Genomic DNA, 21,763 nt, shown 5'->3' on the forward strand with positions numbered 1-21,763 from the left:
AAAATGCAAAGAGCTCTAGATTCCATTTTGAGCACACAGGATGACCTTGATTTTCTCTATAGAAGAAGACCAGAAGGAGATAGTGGCTTGCTTGGCATTGTGCATCCTTGCTACTGACAGTTCCATGTAAGCAATGTCTAATAAAGAGTTCATACACTGAGTCCGAGAAAGAATGTGAGGTGGTTGCCAGCGAAGTGCTAGCATCTTTTTGGCAGCTGTCAGACCAGCAAATAAAACAGACTTGTGAAAAATAAATAGAGTTAAGGCAGAGGTATCAATCAGTAAAAACAATTTAGAACAATAAGGAATTACAACATCAAGAAGTTCTGATAATGTAGACGATATCATTTTCCAAAAAATTACAACTCCTGGTCAATGACAATACATTTGCATAAAAGATCTGATATCCTGATTTGGGCAGAGCTCCCAGTTAGGGGAGGATACTAGTTTCATTAAGTGAAGCTTTCTCGGTGTAAGATACATCCTATGTAAACATTTGAAATGTATCAATTTATGAATAGGGTTTAGGAGAGGGTGTTGTTGTGGCCGAGTGGTTAAGGCGATGGACTTGAAATCCATTGGGGTTTCCCCACGCAGGTTCGAGTCCTGCCAACAACGTAGAATTTAAGGTGGTGTCTGCCATTTGTCCTGAGAATCAGGTGATTTTCTCACAAAGGAATTCAGAATAAAATTCCCATGCAGTCACAAAGCTTTGTTTGCATCTACCCATGTAACTCCCCAGACTCTGGTTGCCTCTGATTTGTTGTGCTGGAATGTATATCCCCTATCTCAAATGGGCTACACATTGTCAATCTTGTTCATCTTTTCCAAATTGACCATAGTCAGCAACAACACCTCCTGGTAGTCTTGGTCTTGCTGTTCTGTTTGGGATGCTCATGTAGGGGGGATGTAGCTCAGTGGTAGAGCGCATGCTTCGCATGTATGAGGCCCCGGGTTCAATCCCCGGCATCTCCACCCAAACATCAGCTCATAAGTCCTTAATTTCTCATGCACTGTGTTGATGACACAAGCCAGCAGCCATGTGTCCCTGCAACATCAACATCCCTCAGCAACAGTGCTACTCTTGCATAAGGCTGAGGTACCTTTTCAGGTATTGCTGCTGTACCTTCTCTGGCACTGATACTACATATTTTCCTGTATTTGTCAACAACATGTTAACTGAGGGAAATACAGGTCATAATCAAAGATGGCTTTTTGGAAGAAAGATATCTGTGGAATCAGAGTGAAGACCGATTACGACGAAAAATATGAAACAGATCCAGTTATAGTGGTTGTTGTGGCCAAGTGGTTAAGGCAATGGACTAGAAATCCACTTGGGTCTCCCCGCACAGGTTCAAATCCTACCAACAACATTACAGCCTTTCAAACTATCCCTGAAAGAAGTTCTCCAACTACAGACCTCTTGGAGCTGTGATACATTTAGGTTTCTGTGGGTTGGGTATCGTTTGGATTTTTTCCTGGCAATGATGCTGAAGGGATACTTTTTATACAGTGCTGGTACCAAAACTGTGCCTGAATCAGTAATTGAGAGGACAAAAGTGTGTTGAATGTTAGCAGGAGAGTTTAGCTATCTGGGTATAGTAAATAATTTGCAGAAATATCTTTATATGGTACCAGTCAAACATGGGATAAGAGAAGGAAACCAGTGTATCATGACACATGACTCACAAATTCCATAACTTTCCTTTCACTGGGTGCCAGGGTATCAGAATGAAGCCTCATCATCTGTGTTGTCATTTGGTGCAGACGGTATGGGACATGTTAGTACCGGTCCCATGTTGGTACTGGTTTTGGATCCGCATCCCTATTTCTGCATCAGGTGGAGAAAGTAGAGACAAGACTGAAGATGTATTCAAATGTGTCGGAGACATGATTAATGTTTGTTAAACAAGTTGGCTTGTGTCACCAAAGATGGCTTTTCCATTTTTCTCTAACAGATGTGCTTGTTCGAGCACTGTCTCACAAGATATGGGTCATTCATGACTTCATCAAGAGCAGTTTTTGCAGTCCAATCAAAATAAGAGGATAGATGAAAAAGAACTGAACAAAAAAAAACTGTCTCTGTAGCAGTAGTGGTGCAGTGGTGAGCATAGCTGCCTTCCAAGCAGTTGACCTGATTCCCAGCTACCGCTGCAGAGTTCTTAGAGTGTCATCAGTGTGGAGGTGTTATGCTGGCTCCTTTGAACAACTGCTTGTGTATGATTCCAAGCACAGTTGCTTTCCAATGAGGTATCCTAGGCCCACTATGGCCTTGAACTCTTTGGGGATATTTTGGCACTGGCCATCAGAGCAATATGTAGTTAAAAAAAGGTATAAACTTGTCTCCGCTCAAAGGTACCCTGCCCAGTTATTTGTTTCTAGTGCTGTTTTGGTGCTGACCAGGTGATGGTGGTATAGTGGTAAGCATAGCTGCCATTCAAGCAGTTCACCTAGGTTCAACTGCAGGTTGCGATGAGCATTGCATCTGGCACTCGTGAAAGATTTTCCTCCTTTCATGTCAGTGCAACAGTAGTTTATCTAGTAAGTGGAATTGCAGTTTTTGTCTGGTGCTTGTTTCCTCTGGCTTGCTCTGATGACTTTGGAAGAAAAAGAACACATGATGGCATGGGTTCCCTCTAAGTATTGGCAGATAAAATCAGTTTGGATTTCACAAATGGTATACCTCTGTGCTCTTTCGCTGCCACTCTGCTTTGGGTGTTCTTCTATGGATGTCTGGTGTGTGTTTTGAGGAATACGTGTGTTTGAGTGTGTAGGTGTAATAACAGAGAAATCTATGCTGAAAGAACTGAATTTTTGAGGAATGCATCCTGAACTTATTCTTCAAATGATGTCATTGAGTTTTTCATCTGATTCATTCATTTCTTATGGGATTGGTGTGCAGACAATATATGGTATTAACAGTAGGTTACACTATATGGCCCAAAAAGCTATTTTCAGCTTAACAGCAATTTGAAGTGTTTAAAACCAAGATTATTCATTTGAAAATGGACTCTTTGTGTCCCTTGGTTATTAAGCGTTTAAGGTGTGTGCATTTAAAGAATGAACCACAAACAGATGTTTATTGCATGTTGTAAACCACAAAGGTTTCAGGTTTATTAAGCATTCAAAGATACAAGAAAAAGACAAGGTTGTGGCCTCAGACCTTTGGTCACGAATTCAAATTAGAAACGCATATTTACAGTAACTGAGAAATATGCCACATTAAAAATATGCCAGTAGAGCCACCAGGGTTCAGGACTGGCTTTCTGTGAGCCAGGGATGAAGGCGCAGCTTCTCCAGAGAGGGGAGCAGCTTCAGGTCTTGTGCAGACACAGCATGTCTCAAAGAAAACCTTGCCCCAGTGCATCAGATCATAGAAGACGGCACCGATCAGCCACACCACACTGGGACCGGCCCATTAGATGCTGTGTTCATACCACTCTGGTGGCATATGCACAGGAGAGCCAGAAAAGTCACAGTAACAATCTGATCAAAGGGCGTCGGGGTTGATCTCAATCAAGATGTTCCATGGTTCTCGGGCTTTCAGTACAACTAAACCCAACTCTGTATGGTATCACTCTGAAAGTAGCATCACTCAGTCACTCACTCAGTCAGTCATACAGAACAATGTGTAGGGCTGAAAATGTAAATCTAGTCTTAGCCTGAGAGGCTTCTGGGCCACTTGGAGACTTTAGTGTACTAGATCAGTGTGCATGAAAATGAGTGAAGTGGAGTGTTTAATCTGAGTGCGGACAGAGCAGGCAGTTGATCAGGGCCCAAGTGTTGGGTGGTCGTCCAGGTGACACACGCTGTAGCTTTCTTGTCCAGCCGTATTTAATTCTCTCATTTGTGGGTTCCCCTTTTTAACAGGTGCAATTTAAATTTCATATCTCTACACTCTCCTCTGTTGACACCATAATCACACTTCAACTCAGTGCCAATATCAATGTCCTCCATGGCTCTGAAGAGGATGACATGTCTGTCCTCTTCAGCGATCCTCATCACCACGTGGACATGCTTGAGGTTGGGTTTTTTAGAAGAATGGTTGATCTTTCTTCCCAGGGTCTCCTTGTCAGGGTGACAGTCACACCGGTCAGCCTGGGCATCCATGCAGAGGTCCCGCTGCCCATCCTGAAAGAAAAACAGGTGGCTAGCTCGGCCGTTGGTCCCCCCCATCTTCTCTCTGCCTTCTGCTCCTGTGATCACCTTCCCGTGGTAGTCACAGACGATTTCTCCTTTCAAAAATCTCCTGTCTGCAATAACACCTGGAATCAAAATGGCATGACAAGTTCAGAATCACAGTAAAATAACTTAGCCCACAGTCTGATAGAGATTGTCTGCTGTTAAGACTTTAAGAATAATTTTCTTACCTTGACCTTTGTCACCTCCAAAGTCCCTCAAACTCAGGCCTTTCCACTTTTGGGCAACCACACAGCGCTTCAGCTTCTTGTCAGTCTGGGATGCAGCAGCGGTGGGAGGCTTCCACTTTTCCACCACATCTGCGGCCTTTGGACAGTTGATCGACCAGCCTTTCTTTTTAATGAGCCTGGCCACCTCTGCCAACGATGGCTTCTGGTAACTGAAGTGTGCTGCAGACAAGAAGAGTAAACATGGTCAGTCATGTAAACACAGGCTCTGTGTTTAGTAAGCCTATATCTGCATGTCTGTGACACTTGGATCCCTCTGACTTCAAGGTCTTCGATAGCTCTATGTGTCTATAAAGGGTTAACATCAATGTGTTTAAATGTTTAAAATGAACTACTTACTTAGAATAGACTCGAGCCGCATGGTATACTGCTGGTAGCGCCACCTGTCATAGAATGATGGAGTGTCAAAGCCCTGTGCCAGCCTCCGTCTCTTGCTTGGGACTTCACTCTCCACGGTAACTGGGAAGGCAGCCACAAAATCATCAAATGTATCCCTGGTGGAGGCAGGAGGGTTGGTGGTGGAGGTCGGTGGTGAGATGCTGTAACATACAGGAAAATAATGGCCTACTTGGTTATTGACTTTCACACATCATTGGTGTTATGTGACTATCAGAAAAAGAGACCTACCTTCCCAGCGTGTCCATGATAATGGCCGTGGCTATGACCTGCTCAGGCTGGCTCATCCTGGAATACTCATTGATGAATGTTGTTGGGTGTGCCAGGTATTGATCAACACTCTCCTGTTGCTCAGCTGTGAAATTGGCTCCAGCCTCTGTCCTCAAGGCCGTTCTCACAGTCTGGCTGGTAATGACCGGTTGGATCTTATAGCTGCAGTAAGACAACAGGGCATGATGTTTTAGTACATGAAAGCAAAGCCAATCGCATCAAGTGTAAACACATGGAGAGGTGGATGTTCTTACTGTTCATGGAGGCGGCTGAGGTCAGAGATTACTTTGCTCACTCGTGTGCCTCGAGACGAGACAAAAAATCGCTGGCAGTCTTTCTCTTCAACGAGTTGACTCCTGATCTTTTCATAGTAGGCCTGAAACCACTATAGGAACAGGAAACACATGGGTGTTAAACAGTTTATCCATAAACACACACTCTGCATCAGATTAGTCTGGCAGCTAAATAACTTACTGCTTCCTCCTCGTCCGTCAGGGCAAAGTACACCAACTTGTCTTGTGGCTCTGTGACAGCAACAACGACCCTCTTATCCACAGTCTTCCTCATACCCCACTCCTTCACCTGAAAACCAATGGCAAGGAAATTTAAACTAATGATGAAATTATACACATATTACCATTAGATTCATGAGACACCATTTTAAGGGTCAAACTCAGAGTAAAGCTTAAGTGTCAAACTTACAGTCATGACCTCCACAGATACCGGGCGCCGAAAATGCTTCAAGACCAACAGGGCTTGCAGGTAGTATCTGTAGAAGGTCTTCTCATGGATGGCTAGGGGGCTTTCAGATAAAAGTTTCCTGAAGGAGTTGAGGAAATCCGCCTTGGCCACCCGGAGAATTTTCTGGCACTGGTACACCGTTGGATTTCCAGCATCAAATTGCTCAAATCTGTTGAAAAGAAACACAGTTGTTACTCTAAAGCTCACTCAGGATGCTAGGACTAAATCAGAACAACATTCTGACATTGAGAAAAAATGTCTTACCTCTTTCTCACAAGACCCTGGGTGTCTGCCTTAGACCCTTGCTTCCTCAGGTTCCTGACCATATCAGTGAAGGCCTGGCACTTGTTCCTCTCCACCTGGTCTCCCGGATCCAGCCTAGTCTGGAGGAACTGGACAAACCACATGATGCTTTTCATATAGTAATGGACTGATGCAGGCTGCAGGCCGCAGGACTCAAGTGAGGCAAAGAAGTTCTTTGTTTCTGTGCTCAAGGTGAGGAAAGCAGTAGTGGGCTCATCCCCACCGTCCTGCACAAATTTCAGGAAGCGGTTCACATTGTCCACCTATGAAGGGAGACAGAATGACATTTCAACATTTATGGCACAACACAAAGACAAAAAAAATTATACACAGCTAACAATGTTGAAATAGGTGATTTGCGAACTGTACCTCCTCCTGGCAGTTGCGCACCTTCAGGGACACTTTAAGATATTTCTTGAAGTCCCTGATGAGTGGCGCTCTATCCGGAAACTTGGCATACATGCCAGCCTCCTTCATCCGCATTCTCACAGACTTGGAGGTCCCTCCATGATGTTCTGACTCACTGCAAAACCAAAAAGACATGATTTAAGATTCAAATTCACCCTGAGCTGGCTTTAAGAAAAATTAATGACCCATCCATCTGTACCACTGTTCCTACCTTTGACGGGTAGGCTCTCCTGAGCTGTTGCTTTCAGTCGAGGATGGGCTGCTAGCCCTAGGACCGGCAGCCTCTGGAATTGAAGCAGTGGCAAGGGTAGGGGTGGCAGAATCAGGAGGGGTAGAGGCAACAAGTTCTGCCCAGTTGTGTGGCTTATTTATCACAAAAGTGCCACGGGACTCCAGCGCCTTCACCATTGCAATCTTGCAAGGTAAGTGGGGCAAGAGCCCATTCAGGAGGCCATAGTCCCAGACCCTGCTCTTCAGGATCCAGGTCTTTGTGGCAATCTTCGCCTTCTTCACCTCCTCTGCTCTCTCCGCCAGTGTGCAGTGTTTCATGCAGGTCCTGGTCAGATGGACGGGTAGGCTTTGCTGAGGCTTGAAGCAGCGCAGGCAGTGGAGGATGTGGCGGTCTCCACGTCTACAGATGAAAAGTCCAAAATTAAGCACTTTTGTCGTCTGAACGCAACTTTTGTTGTTGATTTTGGACTGTATTGGATGATAATGGTTCAAGTCCAGTGGAAACTTAGCACCCCACACCCAAAATATCACACCAAACCCACTGAGTTATTGCCCTGTGAATAAGGTAATTACTACACATTGACACCTGGAAACCCACTGTGGCTTAACACAACTTTTGAGCATGCTAGCCCACTTTGGTTTCTGTTCAACTTTAGAATAGCCACTTTGAAATATACACAATGCATATATTTACATATTATTTCACCTTTTATTCCTATTTTATATCAAATTACAGCTCTAGAACAACAATAACACAGAATGAAAATCTGGAGGAAGTGTTGGCAGTCTCTATATTTCATCACTCTATTGTGGTTACTGTGTCTATAATACTTTTGTTGGAAAATAGTTGGAAACTGGAGTCTCATCAAAAGTGATGATTCACTCCAGTTCACTCAAAAACACAACAACAGGCAAGCAGATGAGCAATAAAGACTTACTTCTTCCAGACAGATTCGGTCATCATAGATATCAATGAGTAGCAGTTGCAGGAAATGCAGCAGAGAAAATCCTCTGGCAGATGTTTGTGTCCGCAAACACAGTGATGATCCCTGGTCTGACCTCCAGTATTTCTATGGTACAGTGGGTGTGCCAAACTGTCTGAACCAATCAGCAGCAGGATAGAGCAATCAGGCAGGACAATACCTATGGCCCTCATTAGCATGTCCAAAGGCTAGGTCTGGAAACACAAGTTGCATTTTAGACATCAGAACTCTAACTTTATACAAAAGTATAAAAATAAAAGGTTACATTTAACAAGTTTAAATTCTTCATATAGTGTTCTTATGTAGGATAGAAACTGTGGTCTTTATCCATACATATATCATAGAGATGAAATTTTGAGACTTTCTCCAAATGTGATGACGGTCTCCAGTTTTCACAGAAATTTATTTTTACTTTATTTTCTTTTATGTGTTAAATGTCTTTACGAGCCATAATTTTGCTTTAGAAGTTAACCATCTGTCCAAAGTTGCTATTCTAAAGTGGAACAGAAACTGATGTTGGATAACATGCTCAGTAGTGGTGTAAAGATAACGTGATATGGATCAGTTAACCGATCTTGACGTCAGTGGTCCAAGTGCATCGGTAAAAATGTGGCACGAACTGGTATTTGGACCGGCCTTAAAGTCTGAGATTGGTTCACTGAGGCTCTCCTGCTTGTTCTCATAGCCCATTCAGCCATGCTCTGGCTCAGCGTCTGCAGTCTCGCATTACCCACTGTGACCTTGTACCTTTAAGCAAAAGTTCCGTTCGCCGTAGGTGCTCACTAGGTAGCTGGATGTGTTTCACCGGTGATCGCCAAAACGTCTTTCAGTAACAGTTTAACATCAAAGTAAGACACTTGGGCACCTGGGTGTGATGAAAACCTAAACATTTCAGAATGTTAGCAAAGTAGGCCTGGCATTTAGTCTGTGTTATAGATAAAATCAAATAAACTTAGATTATTATGAAACTATCTTGTTTTCCCCCTTTTTTGCTATTTTTTGTTAAAGCAAAAGGTTATTTTGATTCTATCAGGTTGTATCAGATCGAATTGGAGCAGACCTAATTGTTCTGTGTATTAGTGAGTCACCAGTGAAGCCAATTGTAGCCTGTGAATCAAGATTCGAATTGAATCATCTTGAGAAGGAGAGATTCACACCCCAAATGCTCAAATGTGATCACCCCCCCACAGTGGGTCCAGGTGTCAATGTGTTCTCATTACTTTATTCATAGGGCAATAACTCAGTGGGTGTGGGGTGACACTGTGGGCGAGGGGTGCTAAGTGCCCACTGGACTTGGACCATTGTCATCTAAAATAGTCCAAAATCTGTTTACAAAGCTGAGAGATCATCTAAAGGATGAAATTTAGTTTTATTTGTTTCAGTGTTTAAATGCATCATTAGACATTAGAGGAAAGAATGACCGGCCAGCAGTCCTGACCTCGACCCCATGAATAACTTGTAGGATCAGCTTGGAGTTAGGGGTCCCAGGAATGGTTTGACGGCAACAAAGGAAATCCGCTGACCTGCAAAACACAGGCAAAGTGCAGCAGCAGCAATGAAGACACAGCATTCGGTTTGTCAATCAGGTTGCATCTGTTATTCACTCAAATTCAAATAGTTTTACAATATAACTGTCTTTGTACATCCATTTTAGGTATGGATCCCCCAAAGTACAACATTGTACATCCCCTCCACAGCTTCAACAGAAAATAATACATTCATTCAATAAAAGCCTCAAAATTAAGTGTACTTGGCACAGCCTCACTGCTTCTCACTTAAAGCAACATTAAAGTACACACTCATCTTATCAAGGATTATTCAATCTACTTTCCACTACAGCACTACATTACAGCACTTCTCAACTGTATCTACAGCATGCTTAGTTAAGCTGACCAAACATAGTGTGGACAGGAGTACTCCTTAGGTATATAAAGCAACCAAAACATGTAATTTTATAAACAACCCTTAACAAAATGCATAATTTTTTTACACAATGTACAATTTAAGATTTTTTTCAGGGCTTATTCAATGAGTAGAAGCAAAAGAATCATTGTTGCGCAGTAAAACAAACCTAACGACACGCCTGCAAGACAACACACAGGGATTCAGATTACAAGGAGACAGCAGACAGGCAGCAGGGCACAGCTCGGCCGCGGGAAAACTCCTCTATTTTAGCATCTTTTAACGTGACCAAAAGTCTAAATTCACAACATAACCATCACAAAAGTACTGTACATACACCCTAGTATCCCAAAGGTAAGTTTCTTGCAGTCTCTATCAAGTACACACCTTCAAAACACAGGCAAACTGCAGCAGCAACAATGAAGACACCGCGCTCTTCTTCTTCTTCTTTTACAATTTCCGGTAGTTTAGACGCATCTTGGCGCATTACTGCCATCCACAGGTGAACGATATTATATAATTCTATATTAGACAGTTCCTCATATTCTTGAGTATATTCCTGTGACGTGAAAATTGGATAAGGGCTTTTGTAATTAGTTGGTGGTTCTCACATTGGCAAAAAAAAATAATAATAAAAATAAAAATAAAAATTCCCATATTTTTTAAAACAATGTGTTCCTCTCTTTTGTGTAGCTCCTACACTGAATTAAGGTGTGAGTGACTGTTCAGGACTCCCACAGGAACACAGACCACTGGGATGTTTCCAAATTGTGTGTAAATACTTATTTCACCCACAGTATCCCAGCCTCAACCTGGTTAACTTTACAACATCAATTATGTTTATAGAAGTTTGCTTAAATGTTGATTTTGCAATTCTATTAGCAAGTTCATTAACCAAAACCCCAGAATGGCCTGGAACCCACGATAGAGTAAATTCACAGTTTATCTTTTCAATTCAAAATAAGGACAATAAAATTATTTTAACAAGGTCAGGACGGGCTGACACTTTGCTTTGTTTTAAGGACATCAAAGCTGCAGCTGAGGCCGAACAACTACTTTTTCTGGCTTGACTTCATCTACCCAGTGTAACGGCCCAGAGAATGGCCAACAATTCAGTTGTAAATGCAGACGGACCATTACTAACTCTGGGACACATTCTTATTTCTAATTGAGTCACATACACCCCAAAACCTGCCTTACCACTCTCTGGGTCTCTAGAACCATTGGTGAAAATCTTTAAATAGGATTTTATTGATTCATTAATATACTTATAAACCAACAGTCCAATGTCACTATTCTTATCAGTCACAGATAAAAGTGACAGGTCAACTTCAGGCCCCTGCATAATCCAGTCAGAAACAGGAGGCTATCACGTGTTTTCTACAGTCGACTCCCTGTCTATTCCCATTTTCTCAATTCGATCCCAAATGCCTTCTAAAAAAAGAGTTTCTTATTTTGTTTAGGAGACTTACATGTCCCTTGTAATAGAAGGTCAGATAAACGATTGTGTTCACTGCTTTGTATTTTTAAACAGCACTGAATTCCTAGTTTAATGTGTCGTAAATGCAGAGGTAATTTCGTCCCTCTCAAACAGCAAAGCAGGCACTGAAGAGGATCTAAATCAGGAGTGTCAAACTCAATCACAGCAGGTGATTCTGGATTTAGGTCTAACCCGAGGGCCGAACAGGGTCAACTCAACTTTAAACTGTCAACCTCATTTTCACCAGTGATAAAATATGAAAAAAAACAGCATTGATGATAAATCATTAGGAAATTCAAAAAAGTAAAAATGATAAGTTTTAAAGGCTCAAATCTGAGATAAAAATTCCAATCTATTAGTTCAAAAGACCAGAACACAATATTAGAAATAGAAAATAATGGTTTTAAAGGGCAAATATACAAGGAGATAGTTGAAATCATAAGTTTGAAAGGTCAGAATATGAGCTCACATGTGAAATCATGAGTTTAAAAGTCAATTTTGTCTTAAAATTTAATTTGTGGGTCTGATAGTTAAAAAATGTGGGCTTAAAAAGCCAAAAATTAAGAGTTCAAAATGTCAAAATATGAGGTAAAATTCAAAATGATGTCTTAAAAAGTTAGAAATGTGATTTAAATTCAAAACTGGTATTGTAAAAGGTCAAAATATGATATAAAAAGTAGAAAATTATGAATTTAAAAGGGAAAATATGAGAAAAAAGTGAAACCATGTATTTAAAAGTTTAAATATGGGATTAAAAAGCCAAAGTAAGGAGTTGACAATATCAAAATATGACTTGAATTTAAAATTGGAAATCTAAAAGATAAAAATATGAAATATAAAGTCCAAATTATGAGTTGAAAAGGTCAAATTAAAAATTAAAAGCCAAAATCATAAGTATGAGTCATAATCTTGAGATGCAAAATATGAAATAAAACACAAATTAGTGGAGGAAATCTGCAGACCTCATACTGGTGGGCCAGTAATAATACAAATATGATCGCGTGGGGTGGATATAATCGTTCCATGGGCCGGATTTGGCCCCCAGGCCTTGAGTTTGACACCATCTAAATGCTCCTGAACAGAGTCTTAAAGCCTTGGTTTGAACAGTGTCTAGTTTTTCTTAGAGTGTCTTGGCAGCAGAGCCATAGAAAACACAGTCATAGTCAAGCACAGATCTGATCATTGCTTGATGAACCATGTGCATGGTTCTTCTCTCTGCACCCCAGTCACAACCACATAAACTTCTCATAACATTCATTACTTTTTCACATTTTTCAATAATTTTCTTGATCTGAGATGATCAGCTGATTTTTTTCATCAAACCATACTCCTAAAAATTTAAATTCTTTAAACCCTTTCTGGAAGGCAGCCATACATACACAATTCAAAATCAGGCTTTTTTTCATAAATCCAAATACAATATATTTGGTTTTGGAGGCAGAAATCTTAAAGCCCCACCTATGTACCCACTCCTCCACAGAGTTCAGAGCCTTTTGGATCTGATTGATTGCATGCTGGACATTTCTCCCTCTCTTCCATATTGCCCCATCATCAGCAGAAAGAGACAATCCAAACCTCCTACCAACATTACAAAAAATGTCATTGTTTGTGCGACATAGAGCCTCAAATTGACAGTATGCTTGCAAAATGAGGCCTTCTTTTTTAACAAGACCTCCAAAGAGCTTATGACACGAGACACTGACACATGGCTCTATGGTTGAAACAGAACAATGAGAGGAAAATATCTGGAATGATGTTAATACAAAAGGATCAGTTAAAACTAGTAACAGTGCTGCTGTCCCTGAAGACATTCTGATGAAAATAGCTACACAAATAAATACTCTAGATTAAATAATTGTCAAACTGAATATTACCTGTGCCAAAGAAACCACAGTAAAATGCCAAATAACCTGGGAAGTCTTGAATCCATCTTAGAACCATAACAAATCAAAAACATACAGAATGTTCGTGGCAACATAAGTTAAGTATAGTTTATCAATACTGTTTTGCATACCAGGAGATTGTGCCTAATGTACAGACAAAGCTGCAACATAAGAAGGACATGGTCCTTTAAATCATGCAGGCCATCTTTTGCATTTGGAGCACTTTCTGTTGTAAGTTGAGACATCTATTATGGACATGAATACCAACATCAGGACTTGACTTATCTGTAAGTGGTGAAATTAAAGATGTTTTTTTTAACTTACTTAACTTTGGATCACACCACCCATGCCAACAAAATGCCTTATTTGTGATTTGTATGGCTACTTCCAAAGCAGGATTTCCTGGGCACAGTTGGCATGTGGTTTCGGCTGGTATTAACTGGTCAGGGTAATCGGTCATGGCTCTTGGAGCTGTGGTCTCTTCAGGAAGACTCGCTGGTAATTTTTTGTTGTCATAAACATACCTCACTGTTGTTTTCATCCCTATAGTAGGGGGGATGACTGACAGTGAGTTGTCTCTGATGACATTATTGCAGTCGGTGGTTCAGTGCCACTTGGCAATGTTCTTGTGAGGACAAGATGCTCGTGCCTTTGCGCAGGGACAATGCCACGTGTTATTTTTTACATTGAAGGTCACCGTGACTCTGCCTAAAGAGCTAAAGTGATATAATTTGGGCTCATTAATTGAAAGGCAAATGTGACTTTCAGAAATGACTTTTTTGCATGCCACCTTGGACTCCCCCAAAAAATCTATTTTTCAACATTTCTTGGAAAAACATATCAATATAAATAAAATATCAATGGTGCTGCAGTAATCGAGTGACCTAATATGGTCACACATATTGTGGAAGAGGCCACTCAGCTGAGCCAGCAAGTGGCACTCCCCACAGTCCTCCATTTCACACTTGGTTACACGTTGCTGGCCCCATGTTTTACACTGCACACTGTACTGGGACACTAAAACCATAAGATGTTTTTTGGACAGCATAAAATTAATTACTTTTGTCAACACATACCCCTTTAAGGTGAGATGTCTCTGTAATATTTATTGGGGCCCCATGTGTTCTCTGGACATGTACAACCAGATCCTTTATGTACAAAACAATGGAGCACTAAGGGCACTTCACACGTGAAGATGACAGGGCCACAGTTTTTTTTTTTGTCTGTGCAGCAGATAAAATGGAGATTGGTTGGTGTTGATTGGTGACTTCGTAAATTGCTCTGACGGTAAAGCTTAAACTCCTCGCTTCCATGACCCACACATCCCTCCAAAATCAATGATAAAACCAAGAATATTTATTCGGAAATGGCCTCTTTGTATCACTTTGTTATCAAGCATTCAAGGTGTGTGCATTTAAAAATGAATCACAAACAGATGTTTATTGCATGTTGTGAACCACAAAGGTTTCAGGTCTATTAAGCATTCAAAGGTACAGAACAAGAAACAAGATTGTGGACTCAGACCTTTGGCCACAAATTAAATAAAGCAACACGTATTTACAGAAATTGAGAAACATGTCAAATTAAAAATGTGTCAGGGTTCCCTGGTGTACAGATGAACACCAGGGTTCAGGGCTGGCTTTCTGTGAGCCATGATGAAGGCACAGCTTCTCCAGAGAGGGGTCTTCTGCTAATCAAAGACACATCATGTCTTAAAGAAATCCTTGCCGCAGTGCATCAGGTCTTAGAAGACGACATCAATCTGCTACATCATGGTGGGACCGGCCCATTAGATGCTGTGTTCATACCACTCTGGTGAGATATGCTCAGGAGAGCCATAAAAATCACAGTAAAGGTCTGAGCCAAGGGCGTCAGAGTTGGTCTCAATCAAGATGTTCTCTGCTTCCCGGGCTTTCAGTAAGACTACACCCAAATCTGTATGGTATCACTCTGAAAGTAGCATCACTCAGTCACTCACTCATTCAGTTACCTACAGACCCATGTGCAGGGCTGAAGATATAAATCTACTCTTTGTCAGCCTGACGGGCCACTTAGAGACTTCAGCGTACTAGGTCAGTGTGCGTAAAAGTGAGTAGAGGAAGTGTTTTTATCTGAGTAAAGACAGAGCAGGAAGTTGATCAAGGCCTAACTGCTAGACGGTGGTCATTTAGGCGACACATACTGTAGCTTTCTTGTCCAGCAGTATTTAATTCCCACATTTGTAAGTTCCCTTTTTCAACAGGTGCAATTTAAATTTCATATCTCTACACTCTCCTCTGTTGACACCATAATCACACTTCAGCTCAGTGCCAATATCAATGTCCTCCATGGCTTTGAAGAGGATGACATGTCTGTCCTCTTCAGCGATCCTCATCACCACGTGGACATGCTTGAGGTTGGGTTTTTTAGAAGAATGGTTGATCTTTCTTCCCAGGGTCTTTTTGTCAGGGTGACAGTCACACCGGTCAGCCCGGGCATCCATGCAGAGGTCCCTCTGCCCATCCTGAAAGAAAAACAGGTGGCTAGCTCGGCCGTTGGTCCCCTCCATCTTCTCTCTGCCTTCTGCTCCTGTGATCACCTTCCCGTGGTAGTCACAGACGATTTCTCCTTTCAAAAATCTCCTGTCTGCAATAACACCTGGAATCAAAATGGCATGACAAGTTCAGAATCAGAGTAAAATAACTTAGCCCACAGTCTGATAGAGATTGTCTGCTGTTAAGACTTTAAGAATAATTTTCTTACCTTGACCTTTGTCACCTCCAAAGTCCCTAAAACTCAGGCCTTTCCACTTTTGGGCAACCACACAGCACTTCAGCCTCTTGTCTGTCTGGGATGCAGCAGCGGTGGGAGGCTTCCACTTTTCCACCACATCCGCGGCCTTTGGACAGTTAATCAACCAGCGTTTCTTTTTAATGAGCCTGGCCACCTCTGCCAACGATGGTTTCTGGTAACTGAAGTTTGCTGCAGACAAGAAGAGTTAACATGGTCAGTCATGTAAACACAGGCTCTATTCCCCTGCATTGTTCTCTAGCAGCCTGGAATGGGAGTATATCTGCATGTCTGTGACACTTGGATCCCTCTGACTTCAAGGTCTTCGATAGCTCTATTTGTCTATAAAGGGTTAACATCAATGTGTTTAAATGTTCAAAATGAGCTACTTACTTAGAAGAGACTCGAGCCGCATGGTATACTGCTGTTTGCGCCACCTGTCATAGAATGATCGAGTGTCACAGCCCTGTTCCAGCCTCCGTCTCTTGCTTGGGACTTCGCTCTCCACAGTAACTGGGAAGGCGGCTACAAAATCATCAAACCTATCCCTAGCGGCAGTGGGAGGGTTGTTGGTGGAGGGTGGTGGTGAGTCAGAAGGCGAGATGCTGTAATATACAGGAAAACAATGGCATACTTGGTTATTGGTTTCGATATCATTGGTGTCATGTGACTATCAGAAAAAGAGACCTACCTTCCCAGCGTGTCCATGATAATGGCCGTGGCTATGACCTGCTCAGGCTGGCTCATCCTGGAATCCTGGTTGGTGACTGAGTGTGCCAGATATTGATCAACACTCTCCTGTTGCTCAGCTGTGAAACTGGCTGCAGCCTCTGTCCTCAAGGCCGTTCTCACAGTCCGGCTGGTAATGACCGGTTGGATCTTATAGCTGCAGTAAGACAACAGGGCATGATGTTTTAGTGCATGAAAGCAACGTCATTCACATTAAGTGTAAACACACGGAGAGGTGGATGTTCTTACTGTTCATGGAGGCGGCTGAGGTCATTGTTCACTTTGCTCACTTGTGTGCCTAGAGACGAGACAAAAAATCGCTGGCAGTCTTCCTCTTCGATGAGTTGACTCCTGATCTTTTCATAGTAGGCCTGAAACCACTGTAGGAACAGGAAACACATGAGTGTTAAACAATGTATCCATAAACACACATTCTGCATCAGATTAGTCTGGCAGCTACAGTTGAAACCAGAAGTTTACATACACTATATAAAAAGGCACATAAACTTTTTTTTCTCACCATCTAACATTAAATCAGATTAAACTTTTCCTGTTTTTGGTCAATTAGGATTACCAAAATTATTTCTATTTGCTAAATGCCAGAATAACAAGAAAAGGATTTTTTTAGACAATTTTTATTACTTTCTTCAAAGTCAGAAGTTTACATACACTAAGATTACTATGCCTTTAAACAATTTGGGAAAGCCCAGATGATGATGTCATGTCTTTGGAAGCCTCTGATAGGTTTATTGACAACATTTGAGTTAATTAGAGGCACACCTGTGGATGTATTTTAAGGCACACCTAAAACACACTGCTTCTTTGTGTAACATCATGGGAGAATCAGTCAAGATATCAGGAAGAGAATTGTGGACTTGCACAAGTCTGGTTCATCCTTGGGTGCAATTTCCAGATGCCTGAAGGTGCCACGTTCATCTGTTCAAACAATTATACCCAAATATAAACACCATGGGAATGTCCAGCCATCATACCGCTCAGGAAGGAGACGGGTTCTGTGTCCCAGAGATGAACGTGCTTTGGTCCAAAAAGTGCATCTCAACCCAAGAACAAAAGCAAAAGACCTTGTGAAGATGCTGGCTGAAGCTGGTAAGAGTGTGTCATTATCAACAGTCAAACGAGTCCTGCACTGACATGGGCTGAAAGGCCACTCTCTCAGGAAGAAGCCATTACTCCAAAAGAAACATAAAAAGCCAGATTACAGTTTGCAAATGCACACAGGGACAAAGACCTCAATTTTTGGAGACATGTTCTGTGGTCTGACGAAACTAAAATTGAACTTTTCGGCCATAATGACCATCGTTACATTTGGAGAAAAAAGGGGGAAGCTTGCAAGCCTGAGAACACCATCCCAACTGTGAAACATGGGGGTGGCAGCATCATGTTGTGGGGTTGTTTTGCTGCAGGAGGGACTGGTGCACTTCACAAAATAGATGGCATCATGAGGAAAGAACATTATGTGGAAATACTGAAGCAGCATCTCAAGACATCAGCCAGGAAAATAAAGCATAGGCGCAAATGGGTTTTCCAAATGGACAATGACCCTAAGCATACTGCCAAACTGGTTACAATATGGCTTAAGGATAACAAAGTCAATGTTTTGGAGTGGCCATCACAAAGCCCTGATCCCAACCCACTGAAAATTTATGGGTAGAGCTGAAAAGGCATGTGCGAGCAAGGCAGCCTACAAACTTGGCTCAGTTACACCAGTTCTGCCAGGAGGAATGGGCCAAAATTCCTGCAAACTATTGTGAGAAGCTTGTGGAAGCATATCCAAAACGTTTGACCCAAGTCATACAGTTTAAAGGCAATGCTACCAAATACTAATGAAATGTATGTAAACTTCTGACTCTCAAGAAAATAATAAAAAATTGTCTTAAAAATTATCTTTCTCATTATTCTGGCATTTAGCAAATAGAAATAATTTTGGTAATCCTAATTGACCAAAAACAGGAAAAGTTTAATCTGATTTAATGTTAGACGGTGAGGAAAAAAAAGTTTATGTGCCTTTTTATAAAGTGTATGTAAACTTCTGGTTTCAACTGTAAATAACTTACTGCTTCCTCCTCGTCCGTCAGGGCAAAGTACACCAACTGTTCTTGTGGCTCTGTGACAGCAACAACGACCCTTTTATCCACAGTCTTCCTCATATCCCACTCCTTCACCTGAAAACCAATGGCAAGGAAATTTTATTTCATGATGAAATTATACACATATTACCATTAGATTCATGAGACACCATCAGAATCATGAGGCAGCATTTTAAGGGTTAAACTCAGAGTGAAGCTTGAAAGTCAAACTTACAGTCATGACTTCCACAGCTACCGGGCGCTGGAAATGCTTCAAGACCAACAGGGCTTGCAGGTAGTATCTGTAGAAGGTCTTCTCATGGCTGGATAGGGGGACTTCAGATAAAAGTTTCCTGAAGGAGTTGAGGAAATCCGCCCTGGCCACTCGAAGAATCTCCTGGCACTGGTACACCGTTGGATTTCCAGCATCAAATTGCTCAAATCTGTTGAAAAGAAACACGGTTGTTACTCTAAAGCTCACTCAGGATGCTAGGACTAAATCAGAACAACATTCTGACATTGAGAAAAAAATGTCTTACCTCTTTCTCACAAGACCCTGGGTGTCTGCCTTAGACCCCTGCTTCCTCAGGTTCCTGACCATATCAATGAAGGCCTGGCACTTGTTCCTCTCCACCTGGTCTCCCAGGTCCAGCCTAGTCTGGAGGAACTGGACAAACCACATGATGCTTTTACATAGTACTGGACTGATGCAGGCTGCAGGCCGCAGGACTCAAGTGAGGCGAAGAAGTTCTTCGTTTCCGTGCTCAAGGTGAGGAAAGCAGTAGTGGGCTCATCCCCACCATCCTGCACAAATCTCAGGAAGCGGTTCACGTGGTCCACCTATGAAGGGAGACAGAATGACATTTCAACATTTATGGCACAACACAAACACAAAAAAAATGTATACACAGCTAACAATGTTGAAATAGGTGATTTGTGAATTCTTCTGTGAGACTGTACCTCCTCCTGGCAGCAGTGCACCTTCAGGGAAACTTTAAGATATTTCTTGAAGTCCCTGATGAGTGGCGCTCTATCGGGAAACTTGGCATACATGCCAGCCTTCTTCATCCGCATCCTCACAGACTTGGAGGTCCCTCCATGATGTTCTGACTCACTGTAAAACCAAAAAGACATGATTTAAGATTCAAATTCACCCTGAGCTGGCTTTAAGAAAAATTAATGACCCATCCATCTGTACCACTGTTCCTACCTTTGACGGGTAGGCTCTCCTGAGCTGTTGCTTTCAGTCGAGGATGGGCTGCTAGCCCTAGGACCGGCAGCCTCTGGAATTGAAGCAGTGGCAAGGGTAGGGGTGGCAGAATCAGGAGGGGTAGAGGCAACATGTTCTGTCCAGTTGTGTGGCTTATTTATCACAAAAGTGCCACGGGACTCCAGCGCCTTCACCATTGCAATCTTGCAAGGTAAGTGGGGCAAGAGCTCATCCAGGACGCCATAGTCCCAGACCCTGCTCTTCAGGATCCAGGTCTTTGTGGCAATCTTCGCCTTCTTCACCTCCTCTGCTCTCTCCGCCAGTGTGCAGTGTTTCATGCAGACCCTAGTCAGATGGACAGGTAGGCTTTGCTGAGGCTTGAAGCAGCGCAGGCAGTGGAGGATGTGGCGGTCTCCATGTCTACAGATGAAAAGTCCGAAATTAAGCACTTTTGTCGTCTGTGTCCGCAAACACAGTGATGATCCCTGGTCTGACCTCCAGTATTTCTATGGTACAGTGGGTGCGCCAAACTGTCTGAACCAATCAGCAGCAGGATAGAGCAATCAGGCAGGACAATACCTATGGCCCTCATTAGCATGTCCAAAGGCTAGGTCTGGAAACACAAGTTGCATTTTAGACATCGGAACTCTAACTTTATACAAAAGTATAAAAATAAAAGGTTACATTTAACAAGTTTAAATTCTTCATATAGTGTTCTTATGTAGGATAGAAACTGTGGTCTTTATCCATACATATCATGTCATAGAGATGAAACTTTGAGACTTTCTCCAAATGTGATGACGGTCTCCAGTTTTCACAGAAATTTATTTTTACTTTATTTTCTTTTATGTGTTAAATGTCTTTACGAGCCATAATTTTGCTTTAGAAGTTAACCATCTGTCCAAAGTTGCTATTCTAAAGTGGAACAGAAACTGATGTTGGATAACATGCTCAGTAGTGGTGTAAAGATAACGTGATATGGATCGGTTAACCGATCTTGACGTCAGTGGTCAAGGTGCATCGGTAAAAATGTGGCACGAACTGGTCTTTGGACCGGCCTTAAAGTCTGAGATTGGTTCACTGAGGCTCTCCTGCTTGTTCTCATAGCCCATTCAGCCATGCTCTGGCTCAGCATCTGCAGTCTCGCGTTACCCACTGTGACCTTGTACCTTTAAGCAAGAGTTCCGTTCGCCGTAGGTGCTCGCTAGGTAGCTGCATGTGTTTCACCGGTCGTCGCCAAAACATCTTTCAGTTACAATTTAACATCAAAGTAAGACACTTGGGCACCTGGGTGTGATGAAAACCTAAACATTTCAGAATGTTAGCAAAGTAGGCCTGGCATTTAGTCTGTTTTATAGATAAAATCAAATAAACTTAGATTATTATGAAACTATCTTGTTTTCCCCCTTTTTTGCTGTTTTTTTTTGTTAAAGCAAAAAGTTATTTTGATTCTATCAGGTTTTATCAGATCGAATTGGAGCAGACCTAATTGTTTTGTGTATTAGTGAGTCACCAGTGAAGCCAATTGTAGCCTGTGAATCAAGATTCGAATTGAATCATCTTGAGAAGGAGAGATTCACACCCCAAATGCTCAAGTGTGATCACCCCCCCACAGTGGGTCCAGGTGTCAATGTGTTCTCATTACTTTATTCATAGGGCAATAACTCAGTGGGTGTGGGGTGACACTGTGGGTGAGGGGTGCTAAGTGCCCACTGGACCTGGACCATTGTCATCTAAAATAGTCCAAAACCTGTTTACAAAGCATAGAGATCATCTAAAGGATGAAATTTAGTTTTATTTGTTTCAGTGTTTAAATGCATCATTAGACATTAGAGGAAAGAATGACCGGCCAGCAGTCCTGACCTCGACCCCATGAATAACTTGTAGGATCAGCTTGGAGTTAGGGGTCCCAGGAATGGTTTGACGGCAACAAAGTAAATCCGC

The 21,763-nt window shown here is 42.1% G+C and overlaps 2 protein-coding genes and 3 non-coding genes across 8 annotated transcripts; 3 read left to right on the forward strand and 2 right to left on the reverse strand.

Moving 5' to 3' along the window:
* Positions 1-536: 536 nt before the first annotated feature.
* On the forward strand, positions 537-618 carry trnas-uga. The gene has a single exon. It is a non-coding gene; the product is annotated as a tRNA-Ser (tRNA).
* Positions 619-903: 285 nt separating this feature from the next.
* Positions 904-975, forward strand: trnaa-cgc. Its single transcript has one exon. It is a non-coding gene; the product is annotated as a tRNA-Ala (tRNA).
* A 316-nt stretch (positions 976-1,291) lies between these two features.
* On the forward strand, positions 1,292-1,373 carry trnas-aga. Its single transcript has one exon. It is a non-coding gene; the product is annotated as a tRNA-Ser (tRNA).
* A 1,724-nt stretch (positions 1,374-3,097) lies between these two features.
* On the reverse strand, positions 3,098-10,100 carry LOC121513846. Of its 3 annotated transcripts, XM_041793845.1 has the most exons (13): positions 10,049-10,097; positions 9,198-9,282; positions 7,715-7,953; positions 6,757-7,176; positions 6,507-6,660; positions 6,099-6,400; positions 5,796-6,003; positions 5,568-5,675; positions 5,348-5,478; positions 5,055-5,255; positions 4,767-4,966; positions 4,371-4,589; positions 3,098-4,265 (listed from the first exon to the last, which is right to left on the reverse strand). In XM_041793845.1, exons 3-13 carry the CDS (start codon positions 7,936-7,938, stop codon positions 3,844-3,846), a joined length of 2,589 nt encoding a protein of 862 aa, XP_041649779.1. In that variant the 5' UTR covers positions 7,939-7,953; positions 9,198-9,282; positions 10,049-10,097; the 3' UTR covers positions 3,098-3,843. The 3 variants fall into 3 exon arrangements, with proteins under 3 accessions (XP_041649779.1, XP_041649782.1, XP_041649780.1); XM_041793848.1 differs by lacking the exon at positions 7,715-7,953 and having other exon boundaries at positions 10,049-10,100; XM_041793846.1 differs by lacking the exon at positions 10,049-10,097 and having other exon boundaries at positions 9,198-9,320.
* Positions 10,101-14,478: 4,378 nt separating this feature from the next.
* On the reverse strand, positions 14,479-21,763 carry LOC121513935. Of its 2 annotated transcripts, XM_041793965.1 has the most exons (11): positions 21,683-21,763; positions 19,820-20,239; positions 19,570-19,723; positions 19,149-19,449; positions 18,845-19,052; positions 18,598-18,705; positions 16,772-16,902; positions 16,485-16,679; positions 16,187-16,398; positions 15,767-15,985; positions 14,479-15,661 (listed from the first exon to the last, which is right to left on the reverse strand). In XM_041793965.1, exons 4-11 carry the CDS (start codon positions 19,289-19,291, stop codon positions 15,231-15,233), a joined length of 1,647 nt encoding a protein of 548 aa, XP_041649899.1. In that variant the 5' UTR covers positions 19,292-19,449; positions 19,570-19,723; positions 19,820-20,239; positions 21,683-21,763; the 3' UTR covers positions 14,479-15,230. The 2 variants fall into 2 exon arrangements, with proteins under 2 accessions (XP_041649899.1, XP_041649898.1); XM_041793964.1 differs by lacking the exon at positions 21,683-21,763 and having other exon boundaries at positions 19,820-20,767.

This window comes from Cheilinus undulatus, linkage group 8 (assembly GCF_018320785.1).
Source record: "Cheilinus undulatus linkage group 8, ASM1832078v1, whole genome shotgun sequence".
NCBI classification, from domain to species: domain Eukaryota; kingdom Metazoa; phylum Chordata; class Actinopteri; order Labriformes; family Labridae; genus Cheilinus; species Cheilinus undulatus.